A 26,500-nucleotide genomic window follows, 5' to 3' on the forward strand; every position below is an offset into this window, starting at 1 on the left:
AGTGATCTTGAGCAAAACCTTGCCTTTCTCAGAGTCTCAGTTTTTCCGTATGTAACACAGAAGGAAGAGATGGCCTTTAAAGTCATCATCTTAAGTTACTAAAATTACTTAGCTAATTTTTTAGCGCTCGGCAAGACGCAGCGGCGGGATACGCCGCGGCTGGGGAGGGGTTAATTCCGTTTTGCTCCGCCCCTTCATGGCCCCGCCCCGCGGGCACCCCCCCGACTTGCACCCTTGACCCCGCCCCCAGGCCGTGCGTCCACCGGAAGTGCCCGGGCGCGGGCAGCTCACTTCCGCCCGGCAGGTGACAGCCGCGGGGCTCCTAGCGGCCGGCGGCACAGACGCACCGGGGGAGCGGGAGGACGAGGCCGCGGACATTTTGCTGAGGAGTCGAGCCGCGCCGTGGCGCCGGGAGCCGTCCGGACCTGTGGGTGAGGAAGCGGGGAGTCCGGCGAGGCAGGAGAAGGAGTGGGGCCGGGAGGCGGTGATCTGAGGTGAGGGGGCTTTGTGGGGTCAGAGGTCACAGAGAGGACGGGGCGCTAGAGGGGCGTGAGTGGTTTCCCAAGCAACGACGTGAGAGAAGGACTGCGGGTTCATTCATTCGTGCCCACTTGGCCGCCGGCCTGAATCCCAGCCACCCCAGCCCGCAGTCCCTCTTGGGGCGTCCTCCAAAGAGACTCCTAGACTTAGGCCCTGCGGAGTCCGCCCCACGCCAGGAGGGAAACTCCTCTCCCCGTCCTGGTTTCCCCCTTCACATGCTGAGGCCTCCCAGTCATTCGGGGCCTTATCTCTTTGCCAAGGTTCAAAAAGGAAAAAAAAAAAATTAAGAACCGGCCATTTGCGCCTGCCCCGCGGTAGGCTTGGGCTTGGTCTGTCCGTCCGGCGTTTCATGGACAGGTTATCTGGGGACACCTGTGATCATGCTAAAAATACTGACGAAATGCTAGCTACTAGTTATTGAGCTCCTACTGTGTGCTAGACACTGCCAAACACCGCAGGTACAGTGCCATATGTAAACTTCACAACAACCCTATTTTATCTACAAGGAAACCAAGGCACAGAGAGGTTGAATCACGCATTAGGTAAGGTCAGTCCTGTGATAATAGGCAAAGCCAGGTTTCTTACCTAGGCTTTCAGGGGCCTGAAAAGTGCAGAGACAGAAGAGGCTGGAGCAAGGTTGGGTGTAGGGGCTGTTAGATTTCTTTAGCTGCTGTTGTATTTATTCAAAGCTATATAAAGATGTAGCCTTATTACTTTGCGTCTGCTCCTCATAACGGCCATTTAATTCACATGGTTAGGGTGAAACAATCCTGCAGGCTATTGTTAGAAGTAATTACCTTTCAGGGCAAAAGTGGAAGTTTTTCCTGACTATTGAGAACTGTGAGACACAAAACAGGCTATTCATGAAGCTAATTTAAGAATATTCAGACCCTCTCTTAAGAGTGGTTGAACTGCATTCCTTTTGGAATAAAGAGAGGAAGTACATGACCCCTAGGGGATCTTTTGGCCCTAGGTTCTTGAAGAACCTTCTCAAGGGAGGGGTCTCTGTCTCAGAAAAGTACAGGTCCCTTGGCTTCTTGGATGGGGAGTGCACATCTCGCTTGGAAGATGGTGAAGTCGTTTGATGGCTGGAGGACTAGACTCTGTGAGTCTGAGCCTTATTCCTTTGCAGACATTCACTTGCTCCAATTCTTCCTCAGTTTCCCTGGTAGCAGCAGGGGGAAGATGTGCTGCCTTCCTATCCAGTCCTGGGTGTTACAAGCCTTAATGAACCCATGAAGGTTTTCACATGTTCTGAAGAAAGCTGTGACATAAATATTACCATAGTACCTTTTTTTAAAGTCTGTGATCTGTTCTCCTAGTTCCATTGAATTCACAGAAACGTAATACTGTCACCTTATCCCCATTCTTCCAAGGGAGGATTTGAGATGAAGTGACTTGTCAGACAGATGGTGGCAACATGAGCAAAACTCAGAGCATCTGGCTCCCTATCCTAAGTTGAGCCCACCAGCCTCCTCCAGCCGCTTAGAAACTGTCATAAAGAGTAGCCTCAGTAGTTCTCAAAGAATCTGATCCCTCAGAGGTTGTGGAGAGGTTATCTGTTGAGGACAGGTTGAGCAGAGGCTTCCATCCTGAGTGGCCTGAAGGGCTCAAGAGGTGTAGTGGAAAAAGCACTGCCGGACTCCCCACCAGTCAGCCCTGGTTTCTGACCCCTGCTCAGCACCTACCTGGACAACTTACTTAGGCTTGGTCTCCTTTACCTCAGCTCTAAAATAATACTGACTCCCACCTCCTCCCCATCCCCCCCAACACTGGTGTGTGGGGGGATTAGATAAAGAAATTTGTGCAGAGGCTGTTACTGTGGTTGGGTGCCTTGACCCTAGGCAGTTGATGCCTCCGGGAGCCTCTGAGGAAGGCTGTCCACCCTGGTTTGTGGGGCATTACTTCCTTCTGCAAACAGAGAATTTACATACACAGCACTGCTCCCACTCTTCTCGTTTCACTTCCCAAAAGTGTTTCAGAACAAGTTTAATCTGTTGGTCCTACTGGCTTTGGGCTTGGACTTTCATGTATTTCTGGTCATCATCTGAAATTGTTGTGCGTCTTGACTGCTCACTTCCCAGAAAACCTCCACGCCCGGCACCAGAGCCTGACATGCTGACAGTGAGCAAACATGACTTAGGTATGGGTTCTGCATTTTGCGATAATAATGAAAGCTTGAGGGGCGCCTGGGTGGCTCAGTGGGTTAAGCCGCTGCCTTCGGCTCAGGTCATGATCTCAGGGTCCTGGGATCGAGTCCCGTATTGGGCTCTCTGCTCGGCAGGGAGTCTGCTTCCTCCTCTCTCTCTCTCTCTGCCTGCCTCTCTGCCTACTTGTGATCTCTCTCTGTCAAATAAATAAATAAAATCTTTAAAAAAAAATAATGAAAGCTCTAGAGGGCATCTGTTACATGTAGATGTTTCTTTTTCTGAACAGGTTTCTTCTGTCTGAGATAGGTTACTGATACATGATCACAGCCCAGAAATGGTTTTAGTGTTTTGTTTTTTCCTCTTCACACAGAGAAGGAACAAAAAACACCAGAGAGAAAATATCACGTGAGCACTTGGGGAATCCTTTAAAAAAATAATCCTGCTTGAATATCCATCAGTGACTCCTTATTTCCCTCAGGCTAAAATGGACATTCCTTATCATGGCCTTCAAGGCCTTTTGGGGTGACTCCTGCCTGGCTCTCCTGCCTTATCTCTCCTACTCCCCACTTCCATTTTTTCCCAACCTCCAGTCAAACTCAGCTGCTTGCCACTTCTGCAGTCCCCAACTCTTTCTACCTCTGTGTCTTTGCTTTGTGCTGTCCTCTGCCTGAACACTATTTCCTGTCACACATGACTCTTTGCTGGACCACTGCTTGGAGCTTCCCATCTGATTATCTCTCTCACCTTGTAGGCGTGAACCTCTTCAGTGTCCTGTGGCACTGCTCAGAGGGTTTGTCATTGTTCACTTGGCTGTCTTCTAAGTAAACGGCTCTTAATCCTTGGGGAGGACTTGTCTTAACTGTGTCTCTAGCACTTAGTGAAATGTCTGGCACATAGGTGCCCAGTAAATGTTCAGTGAATGGATGAATATTGCATTGACTTGTTAGGATTATTTGATTCTTAGGAGATTCAAAGCACTTTCCAAATGGTCTCCTGTCCATCCCTCATATCAGTCTGGCAGGATAGGGAGAAGTCTGACCAGTGATAGGATTAACTACTCTCCTGTTTTCATTGTTACCGCCCAGCCAGCCACCGGAGTGACATTGTCGGGGGAAAGAGCCTTCCAGGCCTAAGACAGCGAAGAGTAGGAGCGTCCCTGGCTTGTTTGAGAAACAGCAGGGAAGCTGAGTGAGCAATGAGCGGGGCATTGGGTTATGAGGTCAGAGGAGAATGGAGGGGGCTTCCAGGTCAAGGTGAGAACCCTGGCTTTTACTCTGAGTGAGATGGGAGGTGGGAGCTACTAGAGTTTTGAGCAGGAGTTCTGAGATCTGACTTACATTTCAACAGGCACCACCACAGTACTTCAGGGCCTCCAGAGACTTGGGGTTGGGGAACAGCAAGGAGGTGCTGGTGGTAACCACTGTCCCTGTTAAGTAGTCATAGTGGCCAGCCTATAGCAAGAGGCCACTTGGTGGGTTGGGCACTGCTGAAGGCTTTGTATGTACTGACCTGTTTTATTTATTTATTTTTAAATTTTATTTATTTGAGAGAGAGAGAGCACAAGATGGGGGAGGCTCAGAGGGAGAAGCAGACTCCTCGTTGAGCAGGGAACCTGACTTGGGGCTTGATCCCCAGATTCCAGGATCATGACCTGAGCCAAAGGCAGACGCTTGACTGACTGAGCCACGTAGGTGCCCTGGTATTGACCTGATTTAGCCTCACAAATCCCTTAGGTATGTGACATTGCAATTCTCATTTTATGGGCTTGTGCCTGTTAAGTTGTGTAGACCCTTGGAGAGCCCCTGTCATACATGCTGTGGCCTCCTTCCCATTCCCAGCGCCTCGTTCTTGGATTGTCTCGTTATTTAATATTGCTGAGGAGTGGCTTTGCTCTGGTTTTAGACTTTCAAGCCTCATGTTTTTTGGGTCTTTAGCCTTGGGCTCGACCTCTAACCTCCAATAAGAGGGTCTCCCCAAAGTTGGGAGACCTCTTACCTCATTAAGGTAAGAAGCTGGTTGAGTCCAGAATGCCCAGAGTCCATCAGCAGCCAGAACGCCCGCCTTAGTGACTTTTTTCCCAGGGTTACCATCTTTATGGGCTTGAGCTGGAAGATGATAGGTTTGGAAGTCAGGTCTCAAAGCTTTAAAACCAGTCCTTCATTGTTCATTTTCAGCACTGAAAACATTTGTTAAAGCAGAGCACTATAGGGCGCCTGGGTGGCTCAGTTCGTTAAGCCTCTGCCTTCAGCTCAGGTCATGATCTCAGGGTCCTGGGATCGAGTCCCGCATCGGGCTCTCTGCTCAGCGGGGAGCCTGCTTCCCTTCCTCTCTCTCTGCCTGCCTCTCTGCCTACTTGTGATCTCTCTCTGTCAAATAAATAAATAAAATCTTAAAAAAAAAAAAAAAAAGCAGAGCACTGTAAAGGAATAGACTTGGGTGACATACAGTTTTCGCCACACCTAATTGTTTTTAGGGTCTTAAGCATATTGAGAGTGGAATGACAAAATTTCATTTTGTGGTGAGTCTGCTTCTATAGCCTTCATTTTCTGAATGAAACTGAATGGCTGAACATTGAGACAGTGCCTCCTGTCACCTTCTCAAGGTGGCCACCTGGTTAAATTTTAACCTCCTTTTCTCCCCTCCTCCACATTCCCTAGCCTCCTTCCCTGTTTTCTCTTTCACCATAGCATTGATCACCATCTCAGATAGTATATATTATACTTACTTATCTTGCCTGTGGTCCCTGTCTGCCATTGGGATGTATGCTCCTTGAAGGGAAGACCCTTTGCCTGGCTTGTTCACAGCTGCATCCCTAGCATGTAGACCTGTTTATGGCACATGGGAGGTGCTCAGCAAACATGAATAGGAATGGGGGTGTGGGTGAGGACAGGAAAATATATACTCAGTACAGGGATGGTATCATTGTGGGTTGTTGTTTTTTAAGATTTTATTTGAGAGAGAAAGTGCAGAAGAAAGCACGAGTTGGGGGCCGCCTGGGTGGCTCAGTGGGTTAAGCCGCTGCCTTTGGCTCAGGTCATGATCCCAGGGTCCTGGGATCGAGTCCCGCATCGGGCTCTCTCCTCAGTGGGAAGCCTGCTTTCCTCTCTCTCTCTCTGCCTGCCTCTCTGTCTACTTGTGATCTCTGTCTGTCAAATAAACAAATAAAATCTTAAAAAAAAAGAAAAAAGAAAGAAAACACGAGTTGGGGTGAAGTGCAAAAGCAGTGAAGAGCCTTGACAAAGGAACACAGAAGACCTGTAGGTCTAGAGGATTATAGGCAGAGGGAAGGGCCTGCCTGTGTTCCCATCATAGCTGTGTCAGAGCCCCTTGCCCCCAGCATTTGCATCCCAACCTTCCAGCAGCCCTAGTCTCTGAGCTGATGCCTGTGGGAGCAGGAGATGGTGATCTGGCCTCACTGAAAGAGGTGGCCTGGACCTTTCTCCTATCAGAGATGTTACCATCTGACCTTCTGCCCTTTGCCGTTCTCTTTTTTCTTTATTTACTTATCTTTCATTTATTTATTGGCTCTAAAATGGGCTGGGGGGTCTGATATTTTCAACTTCAGTTTTATCAAAATAGCTTGACAACCAGAGCAGATGTGTGTCTGATGCTAGCAAAACCTGTGACTGGAACATGGGGAAGCTGGTCTCCAGCTGAGGTTGGTTTACAAAACTTGAAATTTCCCCAGGAAGAGAGTTGAGCACTAATCGTTCAGACATTTATTGAGCACCGGTATTTGTCAGGTAAGTCTAGGAGCTAGGGATGTAGTACTAAATAAAATGGATAAAACCTTTGTCCTCATGGAGCACATTACAAAGGGAGAAAAAAATAAACAATATAAATATATTTTATAGTATGTCAGTGACAAGTACCTTGAAGGAATACAAAAGGAGAAGTGAAAGGTAGGGAATTGGGGGGATTGGTTGGAAATGTGTAGAATTTTAAATGAAGTGGTCAGAAAAGGTGACATTTTAGTGAAATTTGAAAGAAGTGACGGACTGAGCCATGGCGCTGTCTGGAGGAAGAGCCTCCCTGGCCATGTGAACAGCATGTGCAAAGGCCCTGAAGTGGAAACATGCCTGTCATGTTCAAGGATCAGCAGAGAGGCTCCATATGGCTGGAACTGAGGGAATGATAGAGAAAACAGTGAGAGGAGAGTTTGAAGAAGTAATAGGTGGTGGGTATGTGTGTGAAAGACAAAAGGGGTATGTGTCTCAGATGCGCCTGTAGTCCATGAGGCCATGGTAGAGATTTTGGCTCTTATTCTGAGGTAAGACAGGGAACCATTGGAGGATTTTGGACCAGAGTACCACTGTCTAACTTAGACTGTAATGGGATCATTCTGCCTGTTGCTGAACTGGGTTGTCGAGAGCAGTGTGGAAGCAGCTTTGGTAGCAATTGCAATAAGATGTGATAGTGGGGGGCACCTGGGTGGCTCAGTCGTGAAGTGTCTGCCTTCAGCTCAGGTCCTGCTGGGGATAGAGCCCCACATCAGGCTCCCTGCTCAGCAGGAAGCTTGATTTCTCCCTCCCACTCCCCCTGCTTGTGTTCTCTCTCTCTCTCTGTCAAATTATAAAAAAAAAAAAAAAAAAAAAGTGATAGTGGCATGGGGCCTGGTAGCAGTGATGGCGCTGGTGAATAGCCGCTTTATGAACTCTGGATTCAGGGTTTTGAAGGGGCAGAGGGTGGGAGGTTGGGGTACCAGGTGGTGGGTATTATAGAGGGCACGGATTGCATGGAGCACTGGGTATGGTACAAAAATAATGAATACTTTTATGCTGAAAATAAATTAAAAATAAATTTAAAAAGGGACGCCTGAGTGGCTCAGTTGGTTAAGCAGCTGCCTTCGGCTCAGGTCATGATCCCAGCGTTCTGGGATCGAGTCCCACATCGGGCTCCTTGGGAGCCTGCTTCTCCCTCTGCCTCTGCCTGCCATTCTGTCTGCCTGTGCTCACTCTCTCCCCCTCTCTCTCTCTGATAAATAAATAAAATCTTTTAAAAAAATTAATTACAAAAAATGAATTCTGGATTCATTTGGAAGGTAAATCCCATAGGATCTGCTGATAGATTAGATGTGGAATATGAGTGTGTGTATTGTCAAGGATAACTGAGTTTTTGGCCTGAAACTCTGTTAAAGTTATTGATAATGAACTAGCTAATGAAAACTGCAGATGAGCCAGTTGCAGGATGGGGGGAAGCAGAAGGTCAGTTTTTATTATGTTAAGTTTGAGCTGCCTGTTAGGTGTATTCAAGTTCAAGTTCAGATATTGATTAGGCAGTTTGGGTATATGAGCTGAGCGTTCACTGGAGAGGTTGGGCCTTGGGGGTGTAAACTTGTGAGTTGTCAGTATGTAGATGGTATTTAAAGCCTTGACACTGGATGAACTCACCAAAGAGGCAAGATAGCATGGGGAGGGGGAGGTAGCAGGCCCAACCCTGGGGCCCCCGAGTCATAAAGGAAAGTGAGAGGAAGAAGAACCAACAAAGGAGACAGATGGAACAGGAGGGGAGTAGAGGGGAAAGCAGAGTGTGTGGCATCCTGGAATCCAGGGGAAGAAAGTGTTTCAAGGAAGAGGGGGTGATGAACAGTATCAAATGCTCGTCAGAGTGAGATTTGTATTTGACAGGAGGATCACTGCATCTTCTGTCAGCAGGACCTAACATGCTCAGGCATCCAAGACCATTGCTGAATCCCATCATTCCTTGCCTAACTTCATCTGCTCCTTTCCCTTCCAAGTCCTTGCCTTTAGCCAGGTAGGGGTTCTCACAAACTCCTGAACATGCCTGCTTGTTTTGTCTTTGGGTAACTCACCCTTCTCTCAGCATCTTTAATTTCTTATTTATAAATGGATTATCTTGAGAATTAAATGAGGGGGGCTGTAAACCATTTAGCACAGAGCCTGCACCCCAGTCAGTGTTGCTGGTGATTTAGTCTCTATCTGCTCCTTTTATGCTGGCATCTTGTGGGTCTTCTCCAGGTTACCCTCAGTCCTTCCTTTCCACATGTGACCCATCTTTTCCCATCCAGAAAGCACTTCTTCATCTTCCCTAGACGTTCCCCCAAGTCTCAGAACCCTCTTCTGAGCAGTGGTGGTACTTACGTGGAAGGCATGATTGCTCTATTGTTCACCTGCAGTCCTTTTTTGGTCTCTGCGTCTGTACAAGCCCAGCGGGAAGACTATCCTTTGTCTCCTGTGGGCATGCTGCTGTGGGGGGCACAGTCCCGGTCCCAGAGTTGACGGTTCCTCACACTGTTACACATGATGAATGGATGACTCCAACACTTGACAGAGCTTCAGAAAGTGTTTCCATTGTATAGATGGGAAAACGGAGATCTCAGGGGGCCTCATTCTAGTCTTTGGCCTCATTCTCTTCCTGATTAATTTAAATATTATTCAGAAGAAACCCCTATTACTTTGCTTTTTCCAGTCCAGAGGAACTTTTCTTTCTCTTGACAGCAGATCTTTCCAAGCATTACTTTCTGTAGATAGTTGAGAACTGATTATAGAATTAGTTTCTAAAGATTCAGTGCTAATAGAAGAACATTTGCATGTGGCATGTGCCTGCTTTTACTTCTTTTTCATTTTGAGGCTTTAACTGTTAGTGGGTCTCAGGAGATTGATTTTGGCTAAGTACTTTTCATCCAAATCCCAGGAGGCCCATAACTCAGCAAGCTCATCCAAACAGGCTTTCACTAGGCATGTTACCAAACTTGACATTCCACTTGACCAAACTGGATGGACTGGTCCTAAAATAACCTGTAATTCAATGTTTGAGGGGCCCTGCAGGGATATGGGGCAACACATTTCATTTATCCTTTCGCTTGGAGTGTGTGTGATTCTGCCAGGGCTTCATTCAGAGGAGAAGTTGCGTTGCTGGACTGAGTGGAACCTGTGGGATCTCAGTATGGGGCAAGAGTAGAGAGAGAGTGTCAGTGCTACATTTTCTAGCTATTTGACTCCAGAGAAATGCCTTGGTCTCTCTGGACTTTACTTTTCCTCATCTGTAAAATTGTGGTATTATCAATACCTTTTCCACAGATTATTGTTTGGATTAAATGTGAAGTTCTTTACATAGTGTCTGGCTCATAGAGCATATCTGCCTGCCATTACTGCTGCCACTGCCACCTTTGTTCTGAATTTCATGCCAAGCCCAAAGAAGAGCACAGCTTATTTTCTCATAGTTATTAAACCAATTTAAAAGAGCCTGTTTGAGTTTGGTGGCCAGGTTGTCTCAGAGAGAAAGTCTGAAGTCTGGTTTCTCTACTGCTGAGTCACCTTTTTGTCTTCAAGCTGGCCTCACTTCTATAAAGTGAACTTTAGGGCTTACCTGTGAGGACCTTTTCCTTTTTGAAAGAAGACTGTCAGACAGGTGAGCAGTGGTGAGCAATGGCTGGGTGGTGAATAGAATCATTGTCTCTATTATAAACTCTAAGCTTCATGGGGTAGGGACACAATCCAGAGCATGGCACAGAGTAGGGGAATATTTGTGAATGAATCAACCTATGCCTTTGAAATAGAACTGAAACCGCCAAACATGAGGTGATTAAAGTTTCACTTTTTTTTTTTTTAAAGATTTTATTTATTTATTCATGAGACACAGAGAGGCAGAGGGAGAAGCAAGCCCAGTGTGGGACTGTATCCCAGGACCCTGGGATCATGACCTGAGCCAAAGACAGATACTTAACCAACTGAGCAGCCCAAGCACCCTCTTACTAACTTATCCTTAACTGTTCTTGAGCTAACATGTGCCTGGAGCAGGTTTCTGAACAGGTTTCTTTATCAGGCAAGAGTTTAACAGTGATAGTTTTATAATTTTTTTTTTTTTTTAAGATTTAATTTATTTGAGAGAGAGCATTGTGTGCATGTAGGCACCAGCAGGGGGAGGGGCAGAAAGAGAAGGAAAAGCAAACTCCCCGCTGAGCAGAGAGCCCAATGCAGGGTTCCATCCCAAGACCCTGAGATCATGACCTGAGCCAAAGGCAGATGGTTAACCAACTGAGCCACCCAGGTACCCAGCAGTGATGGTTTTAAACAGCACTGAAGTTGGAAGCTACCAACAGACTTTCAGGGCTCATTTTTCCCTGCCCAGATGTCCTTGAATTCAGAGATGAGTATTGACAGCTGGATCAGACCTTGCCAAATGTCTTCTTCCCCTTTCCCTTCCCTAAAACTGCTTCTCTGGCTGATCTCACAATACCGATTGTCTCTCTTGGAAACTCACTGAGTGCCAGCGGTATGCAGCACATTGTGCTAGCGCCACCAACTTCTTGCCTCTCAACCAAGTGCAGAGCCTGGGTTGCTCTGGCATGAATCACTGCCCTGAGACTAGAAACGTTCTTTCCTTGGTCTTTGGCAGGCCATTTGGGGAATTGTTTGGCTTGTTACTGTTTTCCTTCCTACTGAAGACCTAATAAGGTTTGGTAGTCCAGGCTGCATTCTGAATTTGTTTTGTCTTTTCTCTTGGAAATGTCTTTTTTCATTCTCAGAGAATGATCATGCTCCATTTCCTCTTGTTTGATACCCTGGAAGAACACTCATTGGTGGGGAAATGGATTTCTCATCATAGAAGGTGAGATGTGGGAGGGAGTTTATCTGTCATTTAATAGACTGGAACTGTTGTCCTGTGGAACTGTGGGTGGTCTGAAGGGCCCCTGGTGAAGAGGGGGACTTGGGCGTAGTGGAGTGAGCTAGGCCCTAAGTCCTCCACTCTTATGTCAGCCAAGTAATTCTGGTTTTGTTTTAGACAGTTTGAAAGCAAGAAGAGGCTTGAAAAGCCATTGACCTGGTTGAATTCTCTTGTTTGACAATTAGAAAAAAGTAAAGCCTAGAGATAGAGGGATTTACCCTGCATCACACAGCTGTTGGTAGCAAAGCTAGATTTCCTGGCAGCTGTCTTGGAGTTGGATCAGCCTTACTTTCAATTTTGTTGAAAGTTAACCACGCACGGAGGCTTGTGTCTCTGTTCTGCCCCATCGGCACTCTCTGCTCTCATCAAGGAGTCCTCTTATCTTGATCTGTTACAAGCCCTGGTTATTTTATCTTCTCTGGGAACCTGAGTCTTCATCCACAGTCAGTATGGAATCTGCTTCAGATTCTTTCTGCCCCTCCCTCTGCTCATAGCTTTCTCTCTTTCAAATAAATAGATAAAATCTTTAAAATAAATAAATAAATAAATTCTTAGAAGCCAAGTTATTGGGTCAAAGGGTCAGCACCTTTGCAATTCTGGTAGCTGTTGCCACATTGGTGTAGAAGTTGTAGACTCTCATTAGCATGACATCAGGGTATCTCTTTTCCCACATCAGCACCAACATGAAATGTCATCAGACTTTTGGGCTAATGGATGGTATTTCATTGTAGTATCAATTTCTCTTATTATTCCTCTTATATCTCTTAAAGCTTAAACCATTCGTCTTCATTTTCTGTAACACACCACATCCTTTGCCATTCTCCTATTTTTAGTACTTTCTATGTATTTTTTAAAAATTTTTATTTATCCATTTATGAGAAAGAGAGCACGAATAGGGGGAGGGGAAGAGGAAGAGGGAGAAGCAGGCTCGCTGGATGCAGGACTTGATCCCAGGACCCTGGGATCATGACCTGAGCTGAAGGCAGCCACTTAACCCACTGAGCCATCCAGGAGTCCCATAGGTACTTTTTATGTATTAAGGAAAATAGGCTATTGTGTGAGATGTGATGGAAATTTATGTGTGTGTCTATCATGTCTTTTTTAAAAAGATTTTATTTATTTGAGAGAGAGAGAGCATGAGAAGAGAGGGAGAAGCAGACTCCCCGCTGAGCAGGGAGCCCATGCAGGACCCAATCCCAGGACTCCAGGATCATGACCTGAGCCAAAGGCAGTCACCCAACCAACTGAGCCACTCAGGCACCCTTGTCTTTCGTTTTTTATTATGATTTGGCCATACAGGAAAACTTAATTTTTATGTAATCAGACTCACAGATTTTTAAAGACTTCTGGATTTAATGTCATACTCAGAAAGGCTTTGTTTCCTCTGGATTATATAGTTTTCCATTTTTCTTCTTCAGCATTGAGTTTTATTTTATTTAAAAAAAAATTCAATTATTTGAATTGACTTTTTTGGTGGCTCAGTCAGTTAAGCATCTGCCTTCAGCCAAAGTCATGATCCCAGGGTCTTGGAAAGCAGGGAACCTGCTTCTCCATCTTCCTCTGCCTGCTATTGCCACTGCTTGTATGTGCATGGTCTCTATCGAATAAAAAAATAAAATCTTAATAAATAGATAGAAATGAAAAAAATTTTAATATTTGTATGACTTATACCAAGGGATATGTGAGCTCTTAAGTGTACCAGTCTGGCCAGAATCTGCATCAAGATGCAGATCATGGGGCACCGGAGTGGCACAGTGGGTTAAGCGTCTGCCTTCGGCTCAGGTCATGATCTCAGGGTCCTGGGATGGAGCTCCATGCTGGGCTCTCTGCTCAGCAGGGAACCTGCTTCCTCCCCCCACCTCTGCCTGCATCTCTGCCTACTTGTGGTCTCTTTCTCTGTCAAATAAATAAATAAAATCTTAAAAAAAAAAAAAAAAAAGATGCAGATCATTTCCATCACCCCTAGAGTTCTTTTGTGCCCCATTCAGTCCTTCTCAAACACATCCACTGATCAGACTTCTACCTCTTCTTCTTATCCTAGAATTTCATGTAAATGGAACCCCACAATTTTTTTTTTTTTTTAAGATTTATTTATTTATTTCACAGACAGAACACAAGCAGGGGGAGCAGCAGGGAGAGGGAGAAACAGGCTCTCTACTGAGCAGAGAGCCTGATGCTGGTCTAGATTCCAGGACCCCGGGACCACTACCTGAGCCAAAGGCAGATACCTAACCCACTGAGCCACCCAGGGGCCCTGGAACTCCATGATATTTATAATATCAGCATGCTTTCATTCCCACATTGTCCCCTATCAGAAGAACAGTGAACTAAGTAAAGAGCAAGTGCTGCTGTCCCCATTTTCAAGAGAAGAATTGGGTCATAGAGGTGAATTAAACCAACAGCAAGCAGTTCAGTATTCTTTGCTTTAAAATTATTGTTGGGGCACCTGCTGGCTCAGTTGGTAGAGTACGTAGCTATTCATCTCAGGGTTTTGAGTTCAAGCCCCACATTGGGCATGAAGCCTACCTAAAAAATAAAAATGATAAAGATAGGGGCGCCTGGGTGGCTCAGTGGGTTAAGCCGCTGCCTTCGGCTCAGGTCATGATCTCAGGGTCCTGGGATCGAGTCCCACATCGGGCTCTCTGCTCAGCAGGGAGCCTGCTTCCTCCTCTCTCTCTGCCTGCCTCTCTGCCTGCTTGTGATCTCTCTCTGTCAAATAAATAAATAAAATCTTTAAAAAAAAAATGATAAAGATAAAATAATTATTGTTATCACTAGAAATTTTGAGGTCTTGGAGAAAAGTTGAAATATATTCAATATTTATTTTCTTAATGTACTTTTTATAGATTAAATTCAATTTATTTGTTTAAAACACAGAGTTTCTGGGGCGCTTGGGTGGCTCAGTGGGTTAAAGCCTCTGCCTTCAGCTCAGGTCATGATCCCAGGGTCCTGGGATCGAGCCCCGCATCGGGCTCTCTGCTCTGCAGCGAAGCCTGCTTCCCTTCCTCTCTCTGCCTGCCTCTCTGCCTGCTTGTGACCTCTGTCTGTCAAATAAATAATAAAATCTTTAAAAAACAAAACAAAACAAAAAAAACACAGAGTTTCTTTATCTCTTGTTCTTAGAACTACATGTAGATATGTGAGGACCTCACAAATTTAAAAAGTGTTGAGGACTTTATTTCCTTACGTCTAACTCCAGTAGCTAAAATTCAAAGTCTTTAGCTGGGGATATTTTTATGATTTTTTTCCCCTTCCATTATCTTCCTAGGACCTCATTTTTCCACTCTTAGATTACATTACATCTTTGTCCTAGCCAGTGTGTCAGTGATTCTCACTAGGGGCTTCTTTATAATTCTAGAAAACATAAAACTACTCTATTTCAGGCTTATTACTCAGTTTCTTTACTTTAAGCCTAGTGGCAGGGGAAAACAGGAGCATCAGTAGGATTTTTATTTTTATTTTTATTTTTATTTATTTATTTTTTTTTAAGATTTTATTTATTTATTTGACAGAGAGAAATTACAAGTAAGCAGAGAGGCAGGCAGAGAGAGGAGGAAGCAGGCTCCCTGCTGAGCAGAGAGCCCGATGCGGGACTCGATCCCAGGACCCTGAGATCACGACCTGAGCCGAAGGCAGCGGCTTAACCCACTGAGCCACCCAGGCGCCCTATTTTTATTTTTTTAAGTAAGATTAATAGGGGGTACCTGGGTGGCTCAGTCGTTGGGCCTCTGCCTTCGGCTCAGGTCATGATCCCAGGGTCCTGGGATTGAACCCTGCATCAGGGTCCCTGCACGGCAAGAAGCCTGCTTCTCCCTCTCCCACTCCCCCTGCTTCTGTTCCCTCTCTCACTGTGTCTCTCTCTGTTAAATAAATAAATAAAACAATTTTTTTAAAAAAAATCTTTAAAATAAAAATAAAGTAAGATTAATAGGGACTGGTCTGGGATTATAAGATCAAAGTGAGAAGGTAGATTTAAATGAAGGACAGCATCAGTGGCTCATTAGTGACAAAACCAGTCCTTTTAGGTGTGGGTTTTAGTTTAGACTCTCCCTCCCCCTGAGGTGATCCTTAGCCCGTAAACGCTGAAAGTGAGGAGTATCCCAGCCCAGAATGCTGTCTCCTTAGCAAAAATGACTTATCACACTGGCCAGAGCAGTTTGCAAACCAAAAATTCCCCAATTGTTCCTTTTTAGAATGTGTCCCGTCACTTCCAAAGATGGAATCCAAACCCTAGGCTTTTTCTTGCCTGAACTGGTTGCGTGCTTCCAGGTGTGGCTCATGTATACATTAGAGTCACCAAACAAGGTCTTAGCCTCTTCAGCCTCCATTAGTGGGCACACAGTGTATGGCGATAGCTGAGCAGTGCCAGGGAACGCACCCGTCTTTCCTGTAGCATCCTTTAAGTCTGATCCTTTAGACTGAACTGTAGGGTTTTTTTCACTCCTGCAGAGAGGATGAAACATCTCTTGCACTAACCAAGAGTAACTTCAGAGAAAGGACACAGGAGATAGCCATCCAAGGCAGGTCACCCAGGTGTGATCTTCCACAGTGTAATGAGGTTTTTAAAATCTGTGCTCTGGGTGGCTTGGCAAAAGCATTTTCACTTCTCCCTACTTCCCCTTCCTCCTCCACTTTAATTTCCTGTATGTGAAACAGCTTCAGAGGGATACGATTTCTGCATCATCAGTCCCATTGGGCCCTCTGCAGAGGGTTATGTGAGAGAGATACTGCAGAGAAAAGAAGCAGCCAGCGCTCACGCTGGGTAGCAGTGTAAGTTGCAAGTAGTTGCTTAGCATCTGTAAAAGGAAGAGTGTCATCAAAGCTTAACGCTATAGGGGTATCAGCAGTCTGTGGTGGTCTGATTAGCTGACCCTGCTCTGTTGCTTTTTTTAATCCCCCCAAAAGAAGCTACCCACGCTTTCTCCACCTGGGCAGGTACATACATCTCAAATCTGTCCCCAGGTGATTGTGTTCTGGGAATTTAGGACCCCGAGATGTTGTATTGTGCCTGCAGATAAGGGCAAAGCCCCTGAGAGCCTCCACTATTGGAGAAGGAAGAATCTCAGGGCATCATTAAAGTTAGACATCTAAGGTAGTTTTTACCTTTTTTTTAACTTCGATTTCCTTCTAGATTTAACAACAGAGGGGTTTATATGTTACTGTGATTCTTTTGGTCTAAAATTTTTAGCCCCTTTTGTTTTCTTGATCCCTCTTAGACTAAACTTATCTTTGAGAAATGGCATACTTTTATTTTGGATACCCCTTCCAGTTGTGCTCTCACACCTATGATTCCTGAAGTCATACAGCCTTTTGCTGTGTGGCAGACATCCTGTTATCTTGTTGATCTGCTCATTCACAGCACTCCAAAAAGAACCTCTAGGTTGGGGAGATTTCTCTGAGAAAATGGCTGAATGTGTACTCAAAAGAAAATGATTTTCACTGTAAGTGAATTCCTTTAGGAAACAAATGCTGAAGAGTTACATAACAGAGCTGTCAGCAAGCCGAGACTCTCCAGGATGGTCATTGGCCCCTTTTCATTTCTTTTAACAACTATCAACTCAACACTGGCCATGTGCAGAACCCTAGGCCAGTTATGAAGGGGGAGGGTGGACAGAGCCATGGACTAGGCTGACGTGGGTTCTCCCTTTGTGGATCTGTCCACAGGCCTGACTCTTGCTGTCAGGCCCTGCAAGATAGAGTCCCTACCATGGGTCTCCCATCATCAGACACAGCAGTCTCTTCTTTTTCCTGCATCTCCCACAGAAAAGTGCCATCATCCCTTTTCAACCTTGCAAAGCAAAGGATAATAGAATTGTGTCTTTTCCTTTGTGCTGTTCTGTCAGTGAAGCCTTTATTCTCTAGTCCAGTGGGATCCACAGAGGATTTAAGGCAGCCCCAAGACAGCACATACTTGTTTCCCATTGATCACTGAGACAGAATCTATTGGGTGGCTCAGTTGGGGAACAGCTGCTTTGCCATCTTGCTGTGAATACCAGCTTAGTCTGGAGAATTCACTTGGGCTAGAGAGGAGCCATGTCAGTTTTGTTTCCAGAGACTTTTTTTTTTTAAAGATTTTATTTATTTATTTGTCAGGGAAGAGCGAGAGCACACACAAACAGGCAGAGTGCCAAGCAGAGCAGGCAGAGGGAGAAGCAGGCTTCCGGCTGAGTAAGGAGCCCAATGTAGGACTCCATCCCAGGATTCTGGGATCATGAGCTGAGCCAAAGGCAGCTGCTTAACCAACTGAGTCACTCAAGTGCCCCTCCAGAGATTTTTTGAATGATCCTTGACCTCTCACATCCATCCCACCAGTAATCTCCATCTTGCTCCCACCTAGTAGTAATGTACTGAAAGAAGATGTTAACATGTTCTGTGGAGGTTTAAATTAATTAATTAGTTCCAAGGTTTTATTTAAATTCTAGTTAGTTAGCATACAGTGTTTTCATACAAAATACTTACAGTGTTTAGCATACAGTTGTTTTCAGGAGTAGAATTTAATGATTCATCGCTTACATATAACACCTAGTGCTCATCACAAGTGCCCTTGTTGGGTTCTATGTTTCAGTCTCTTCAGTAGAGGCAACAGAAGGGACAAAAGTGAGGGAATTTTTCCATTCAAATGTCTATATTTTTGGATTGTTTGGTTTTCTGTACCATGTGAGACTACAGGTAGGACTGGGCAGTTATCATTGAAAGTCTTAGGGTTTTTATATTGAGTCCTTAGGCACTATCAGGGCTCGGTCCTCCCTTTCAGATGGGAGAAGCAGAATTCCTTTGTTAATAAAATACAGTTGCTGAGGTCAGGCAGCCCTGAGATGGTCTCCCAGTCTAACCATTTACAAGTCATGTGACTATGGGCAAGTTACTTAATCCTGAGCCTCAGTTTCCTCCTCTGTAAAATATTCTTCAAACCAGCCACCTGATTAGTGGGATTAAATGAAACAACGTTGATAAACCTCTTGGCTGTAATAGGGACTCAGTAAGTGTAACTGTTTAAAAAAAGATTTTATTTATTTATTTGATAGAGAGATAGAACAAGTAGGCAGAGCAGCAGGCAGAGGGAGAGGGAGGAGCAGATCCCAGGAACCTGGGATCATGACCTGAGCCAAAGGCAGATGCTTAACAACATAGACACCCAGGTGTCCCAGTAAGTGATAACTTCTTAAATGTTAGAACCACCCCTGGAGCCTCTGCCATGTATCCGGGGTACTCGGCCCCTGTGGAGCTTCTTTAATCTTTCATCAGTTGGTCAAGAGGAACTACTGAAGGTACATAGTGGATGCTCTGTAAACCGTGAATGAATGAGGGGGCCTTGGTACTTTCTTTGTTCTGTTGCCTTAGAATAGCACTTTACACTGTGACTTTTGCACTGGGAGATGTCCTGAGAGATGCTTTGAGGAAACTGGCCAGTTAGATTTGGGGAATGCTATAGAGTCTACAGTATGTAGATGGATTCTAGCCTTCTCTAGAGAGGAATAGTGCATATTGCTATTAGAGAAGTTTGGAAAAGTTGGGGAGAGAAGAAACCTCCCTCCCTGGCTTTCCAAATTTGGCCTTTTCCAAGCTCATTTGACTATATGGGGGTAACGATAGTACTTCCGTGAGGCTGTGATGAGGCTATAATGGGGTAACTCGCACGAAGCACTTAGAACAGTGCTGGGTGGGGTAAGCACACAGAGGCTGTAACTAAGTGCTTTTTAATCTGTGGACTTTGCAGAGTATCTAGCCATTCCCTTATATATTTTTTAAGACTTTATTTATCCATTTGACGGAGAGAGCACAAGCAGAGGGAGCGGTAGATGGAGGGGGAGAAGCAGACTTCCTGTGGAGCAGGGAGCCTGATGCAGGGCTGCATTCCAGGACCCTCGGATCATGACCTGAGCCGAAGGCACACACTCAACTGACTGAGCCCCCCAAGTGCCCCATTATTAATGGGCATTAAAGTTATTTCTGATGGTGTATTGTATGGACAGTGCTGTAGGAAAACCCTACCATCTGTGCCGGTATTTCTGTGGGAGAGAGTCCTATAAGTAGAACTGCTGGGTCAAAGGATACGCACATTAAAAAATTTGGTGGATCCCTCAGAATTACCTTCCAAAAGCTGATCCTATTATTTAACAGCTCATTTGCCCCATAGAGAGCTAAGAAGCTATCTTCCCATACCACGTGTGTGTTGGATCCTGCCTTCGTCCTGTGCTCCGTGACTGAAAATGGAGCTGACACAACAGAAAGTCACCCCTCTCTTCTGTCTTGCAGAGTCCGGCCACAGATAAGGGACCAAAATGACTGACTCAAAGTATTTCACCACGACCAAGAAAGGTACTCTTTGTTTCATTGTGGGTCCTGTCCTACCCTTTCCTGGCTCCATCCTTCTGCCTTCTCCCTGCCAGGATGGGCTTTGGGGGCAGGGGTGGCAGCCTGGGAGCAAGTAACGGGAATTACCCAGAGCACCTTTAACCTTGTGGATCCAGAACATTGAAGAGTTGATGGTATAAGAAATTGACTACTACTTTTTAGAACTCAGGAAGGGAAGAGCATTAGCTCCAAATGGAGAGGGAGGAAGCCCCCTTTTGTTCTGAATGGCCTTTTTAAATGTTTTTTCTGGAGGAAAGAAAGCACACAATCCTTTCAGTAACCCCACAGTGATGTGTGTGTGTATGTGTGTGTATGTCTGGTCTTTATCCACAGGCACATGTTTTACGTGGTCAGAGTCAGAATTTATATCCTGTTTTTCATTTGACATTATCCTAAACATTTCCCCACAGTTGTATCTACTCAGTGTTAGTCTGCTGAGTTGATGCACTGAAATTTGCTCAGCTCATCTTCTGTTATAGGGCATTGTGGTTGTTTCTGCTTTCTGAGAAGTAGAGGTGGTTGTAGTGGCTGATGAATGTGCTTTAACCCTGTCAAGTGTCTTCCTGACGGGCCCTCCCTCCCTCCTTCCCTCCTTCCTTCCTTCCTTCCTTCCAAGCCAGATCAACACATGCCTGCTGACCAGATGAAAAGAGGCTGTTGAGGCAGCTGAGCCAGGACCTGCAATCTCCTCTTCCCCTTATTGAGCACATCTTTATTGTTGTAGCTTTCTTGCAGTTAAGCAGAGAAGACAGTCTGTTAAATAGTAATCATACTAAAGGTGGTGGGTGCTATGGTAAGGGAAGTGCAGGGGGCCGTGGGCGGACCTTGGATGGAGCTAGCTGGTTAAAAGGGAAGGGTAGAAAGGGGAGCAGAGCACTTACTCTGCCCAGGGTATGCCCAGGGAAGGAAGACTCCTGGGCACAAGTTACTCAAGAGTGTGATAGAAGGAGAGTTGGAGAGTACAGGACTGGAGAGGGTGAACCTAGTGCTAAGTGAGTTGAGGTGTCAGTGGTGGGGTTTTTGTGAGTTTTCTTTTGAGGAGAATATAGAGGGATGCCTGAGTCCAAATCAGACATCAGTGATGGTTTTAAGCAAGAGAAAATCCAAGGCAGTTTCTAGTAAAGAATTGAAGAAGGTGAAGATTGGGGGGAGGCAAAGGGACCAGTACCACAGCTCCCATGAGAGATGATGGTGTCTGAGCTGGGGAGAGGGGTGGGGTGGGGTGTAGCATTGTGGGTAGAGTAAATCGGATGCTTTATATGAGATTGAGGAGGTAGGCTTGGTGAGTGATTTGATTTGGGGCCCAGTAGAGGAAAGAGACATTTTGGAAACAGGCAGATCCCAGGTTTACCTCATCAGTCTTCTTAGAACTGAAATGACTCCATCAATTGATGGTCGTTATATTGAATGTGACCAAACACTTTGAGCAAAGCTCTGCAACAGGATCCAGGGTCAAAGTCATCATGGTCTATTAGATCCTGCAGCAGGGAGACATGGCTCCCTCAGTCTCTTGGAGGGGAAGGGCATATGTTCCTCTAGTCCTGCAGAAGTCAAGTCTGAACTGCAAGGTCTGCAGATTCCTCTTTGCTCTGTTGAGCAATATCCTCATGGTGGCCTTGCCCTGGGCCGTACTGTGTGATTGTTCTTAATTAACTTTGTTTGCTCTCTGTCATCTCAAGTTCTTTCCCGACACATTGTTAAGTCATGATAAAAACCTGCAAGTTTTCTTTTTCTCACTGTAAATCCGCCTAGAACTTCCTCAGCACTTCCCCCCTACATGACAATCTTTGCTTTATTCCCACCCCAAATAACTTGAGAGGGAAGTTTGGGACACTTTCTGTAAAAGAGTAATCCAAGCCAAGGGTCCCATGGCAAATTAATAATAGTAGCGGTCACCTTTAATGCAGGCCACTGAGTGCCAGGCACTGAGATGAGCATTTTACAACTGAGTGTTAAATGAGAGAATTCATTGCCCCAGTTAAAGTAGAGAGAGTACAGATGAAACCGCTTCAGAGAAGCAAAGTGATATCCTTGATTGGCATGAGCATATGGGCTTTGAAGCTGGCAGATGTGAATTTGAGTCTTGGCCCTACCTGCTACTAGCAGTGCGTTCTTGGGCAAGTCACAGCCTCCATTTGTTCATCTGTAAAATGGGAGGAAATGCCGAGTTGTCATGAGGATGAAATGAGAAATGGGGGACGGTGTGGCACCTGCCTTAGAAAAAGGCTCAGAAATCCTGGCGGCTCCTGTTTTGAGACGGAGGCCTGTCTCATTCCAAAGTCTGCCCTTGTAACCTGTCATTGGGGTTATCTGGGCCCTGAACAACCCTATTTTCTCATTTGTTTTTTCCAGATTATCAAGTTCTTAAGAAAAGCATATTATGTGCTCAGGCCCTCCTGGGGTAGGCTGAATTCCCATTTTCAGAGCTGAGCAACCACTTCTGGCTCAGGAAGTGAAACCCTGAGTGTGCTGTTTTAACTGGGGGTTCTAGGAAAACAGGAAAAGCCAAGTGTGGGAATTGAGCAAATCCTACCCTCTCCCTTCACATCTTCAGTCCCCAGATTCCATCACACACCTCCTTGAGGGCTTCGGGTGAGGGTGGTAGCTGAGGAGAATTTTACTTTCCTCTGAGTGTTTTTAACTGCTTGATGAGCAGGACCTGTTCTCACACTTTTTGTCTGCCTCAGAATCTTTTTTGCTTCTGTAGTTCCCTCTGTTCAGTCCAGCATGGCCTCCACACTGCCCTCCTCAGAGCTGTCCCCCTCTGCTACCTCTGTCACTGAGGCCAAGGACCTAACACGGCCCTCAGCTGGCAGCACAGGGTGTCTTTACCTGCTCCTCCCCTCCCATTCTTCTGGAATTTGGGGACTGGGAATGGCCCTCTGGCAGGGTAGGGGGGTGATCACTCATGCCTGCCTCCTTTTTTAGGGGAGATCTTCGAGCTGAAGGCAGAGCTCAACAGTGACAAGAAGGAGAAGAAGAAGGAGGCGGTAAAGAAAGTGATTGCATCAATGACCGTGGGCAAAGATGTCAGGTGTGCAGGCGCAGGCCTGGTGGCGGCTGGAGCGGGGCTCTGTAGCATGGGTCTAGTTCACATCACTCCTTGATGGTATCTCTAGGCACCCGTGTCTCCCCTTGCTATGGCTCCCTTTGCAAGCCGCCTTTCCACTCAGAAGGTTTCGTTTACACAGGGGTCCTGTGCTCAGATGCTGCTGGGGTTCAGGGCAGCGGAGTGAGTAGTGAAGTGGGCCAAGTCAAAAAGGCAGGAACCCTGTCAGAAATTCCAGAGGTTTGCTGCCAGCTGGGGAAAACGAACCCAGTATGAGCAGGTGTGGCTTTTTAAAAGAATAAGAAATCTAGATTTTTTCATTTTGAATCGTATTTTTAAGATTGCTAGATGATATTAAACAAACATTGCTATGACGCTGACACACACCTGCAGACGGGATTCATCGGATCTGTCGCCAGTTCACAGCCTCTGGTTTACATCTGACCGCCAGAGCAGCTGATGGGTAGCATTGCCACCTCTCTGCTGCTCATGTTCTTCCCCTGTGTAGACTGTCCCTTTTCCCTTTTCCATTTACAAGCTTGTTTCCCATCTCTGAAAACCCATTCAAGGTCTCCTTGTTGCCTTCCCTCATCACTCCAGCCCACTTCCCTGAATGTGTAGCATTTGTTCTGTGTTCCTGTCACCTGGCACTAATTCTAGACTGTCCTTTTCTGATGTGTACTTGTGTTCACCTGTCCACCATGTCATTAAGTCCCCGGTGACAGGGACTAGATTTTGTAACAACCTAACAGTTGCATAGTATTTGAGAGTATGCAGAAAACTTTCAGGTATGTTTTTCAGCAGTTCCTTACAATTCCCACATTGTACGTAAGAATGTGTTTACTGCCAAAGAAACCAGATAAAGAAGGGATATAGGGACTGCCCCCAGTCACATTGTTCATAGCAGAACTAGGACGCAAGTCCAGCCCTTCCAAGGTGTTTCCACTGTGCCTGCATGGTGCCTAGCTCCATGCCTTATAGGCCTGGGCGCTGATGTAGGGCAGCTCCTCATCTGGGTCATATTTCTCCAGACTTCTCCATGGATTGCCCTGTCCTGTTGCCACCTCAGCAAGGGACCTCCTGATAGCACCACAGCAGAGACAGTTCTGCAGAGAGACCTGCTATAGACAGAGTGGCAAAAGGATCAGGCGTCTGCTGGAGAACTGGGCCTCTTCCCAAGTCACATCCTTCCCGGACGAAGCCACTCTTCAAATAGAACACCACTGTCACCTCCTCACAGAGGAAGCATCTTTATTCTTCTGTCTCAAGTGAACTTGTTGTGCTGGTGTGGCAGGCCCATCAGCGGCTCCTCCTCCCCCCACCCCTTTCTTCCTAGTTCTTCATCTTCCAAGGTTATGCATCAATGTCAGCATCAACTGGGTTCCTTCCTAAGGGAGCCCAGGGAGCTCACTTTGACCTCTTGAGTCTCTTTTACCATGTCTTCGACCATTAAGTCACAAGACTTGAGAGGGGAGGTGAAGATTCCAGAGAGAAAAAATTGACCTCTAAGCATATTTCACATCTCAACGGTATTGGGACTCTGGGGTTCCATGTTGGGAAGGGTTCCACCTAGAATAACAGCAGTCATGAGCACAGGTTTTAGAGTCAGACCTGGCTCCTCAGGCAAATTATTTGACATTTATGAGCCTTGGTATTGTTTTCTGTAAAATGAGGATAACACACTGGCTTCTTGGGGCTGTTAATTGAGATCATGCATATAAAACCCTTAGTGCTAAACCCGGCTGTATAGTACATGCTCTGTGCATGCTGGGCTAGTTTTTAGTGGGCAGCTGAGGGACCAGATACCTGAAATATGTTGTCTTCTTTAATTATCACAAGGGCCCTGTGTAATGGGGTTTTGCTGCACCATTCCTGCAGGTGAGCAAACTGAGACATGGGGGGGATGAAGGAATTTCCCCAATTTCATAAGTTAGCAGGCGGCAGAGCTGGGTTTGAGCCGGGTCTGATGGGCTGTAGAGTTGTATATGAATGAACTCTGTAAAAAGAATGGAGGACTTTACTTTTCAAATCACCTTTTGGGTTCCATTGCTACCCATAAGTGTTCATGGTAACAGCATAGCTGGTGTCTTCCCTTTTACTAGGAAGTCCTGTTACTTTTTTTCCCCTTTCTCCCATCCACTGTCCCTATTTCCCCACCCCACCCCCAAACCACCCATTAGCTCTCTGAAAAATCTTCCTTTCTTCAGCCTTACCTACACTCATGCCATTTTGATTTTCCAGTGCCCTCTTCCCCGACGTGGTGAACTGTATGCAGACAGACAACCTGGAGCTGAAAAAGCTGGTGTACTTGTATTTGATGAACTATGCCAAGAGTCAACCCGACATGGCCATCATGGCTGTCAACACCTTTGTGAAGGTGAGAGGGAGCTTGGTCGGAGGAAGGGCATGGGTGTTCACTGCTTCATCTTTCCTTTGTCTCAGGGTGGGAGACTATGGCCCTGAGTAAAAGCACTCAGGCTCCTTTCCAGTCCCTCTGACTCCCAGGCTGAGGGCCTCCTAGTCCTCCAGTAGAGGGCTCCCACTGTCTTAGAAAATCAGTTGCTACAGACCCTGCTAACTCATTCCTGAGTGAGGTAGCCTAAGGCCTGTATTGATCCCCATGTCCCCCCTGGGATGCACCATTATCCTGCATCCTTTGCCAGGGCAGGATTCAGCAAGAATCTGAGAGCTTCTATGTTCGCCTTCTAGACTTTGCCCCTTTCTGTGTTCTCCATCCAGATTAAGGTGTAAACAGCTACTTGGATGGTCAGTTCTGTGTACCTTTAGAACTTTCCTAACTCCCCTTGCCCTGTCGATGCTCAGATAGAGGCACATGAGGGGTTCTGTGGGTTATGGTGCCGGATGGATGTGGGTTTGAATCATGGCTCTGCTCTGTAACTGGGTGAGCTCCCAGTTTCCCTGGGGGCCTTGGCTGCTTCACCCTGTAAAACAGGAACAGTACTGTATGCCTGCTGTGAGAATTAGAGTCAACAATACACAAAGCCCCAGCACATCATCTGGCAAATGCTAGATGCCTGTACATGGCACTTTTGGTTCTGTCGGCCACAGTTGGTGGGCCGTCTGATATTGCTGAGCCTGCCCCTGCCCCTGGCCGATGGCTCGTTCCCCTCAGGATTGTGAGGATCCCAATCCCCTGATCCGGGCCCTGGCTGTGCGGACCATGGGCTGCATCCGCGTTGACAAGATCACAGAGTACCTGTGTGAGCCACTCCGGAAGTGCCTGAAGGATGAGGACCCGTACGTGCGCAAAACAGCAGCTGTGTGTGTTGCCAAGCTGCATGACATCAATGCCCAGCTGGTAGAGGACCAGGGCTTCCTGGACACCCTTAAAGACCTCATCTCTGACTCGAACCCCATGGTAAGCCAATGCCACCCACCATACCACTTCCACCACCTCCTGGGTTGCTTGGGAATACCTTGGCTTCCTCCTCCACCAGGCACTCCCCAGTTCCTGGAAGTCAGAGCCTTGCCGGGTGGGCTAATTGTCCTCATGCCTATGGTGGTTCGCGCACCATCTTTGGAGGGAGTTAGAACTGGATTCTCCCCTTTGTGCCCTCTCTAACACAAACTGTATTTCCTTTGGTGGGCTGCCTAACCTTCCAGAGCCCTCTTTTTTTCATTAGTAAGATGGATCTAACTCCGTGGCTGGCAGGAGTGCTGTGAGGCTTAAGCTGTGAAGGTAACACAGTGGGCATAAACCAAGACTAGTGTGCTCCTTCCCTTTTCAGTCACTGTCATTGTCACTGTCCATTGGCGG

At 46.3% G+C, this 26,500-nt stretch overlaps 1 protein-coding gene across 4 annotated transcripts in view; it reads left to right on the plus strand.

Moving 5' to 3' along the window:
• The first annotated feature begins 274 nt into the window (after nucleotides 1-274).
• The window catches only part of AP1B1 (adaptor related protein complex 1 subunit beta 1), a 54,438-nt gene continuing 28,212 nt past the window's right edge, over nucleotides 275-26,500 (plus strand). Inside the window, exons 1-5 of one of the 4 annotated variants that reach the window (XM_059138786.1) lie at nucleotides 275-431; nucleotides 19,575-19,637; nucleotides 22,602-22,707; nucleotides 24,964-25,099; nucleotides 25,856-26,101. In XM_059138786.1, coding sequence (XP_058994769.1) covers nucleotides 19,601-19,637; nucleotides 22,602-22,707; nucleotides 24,964-25,099; nucleotides 25,856-26,101 — 525 coding nt within the window. In that variant the 5' untranslated portion in view covers nucleotides 275-431; nucleotides 19,575-19,600. Of the gene's footprint in view, nucleotides 495-2,567; nucleotides 2,684-19,574; nucleotides 19,638-22,601; nucleotides 22,708-24,963; nucleotides 25,100-25,855; nucleotides 26,102-26,500 lie in introns of those variants that run through there. The other 3 variants (XM_059138789.1, XM_059138787.1, XM_059138788.1) reach the window with 3 other exon arrangements.

The sequence above is a fragment of the Mustela lutreola genome, chromosome 11, assembly GCF_030435805.1.
Source record: "Mustela lutreola isolate mMusLut2 chromosome 11, mMusLut2.pri, whole genome shotgun sequence".
Classification (NCBI taxonomy): domain Eukaryota; kingdom Metazoa; phylum Chordata; class Mammalia; order Carnivora; family Mustelidae; genus Mustela; species Mustela lutreola.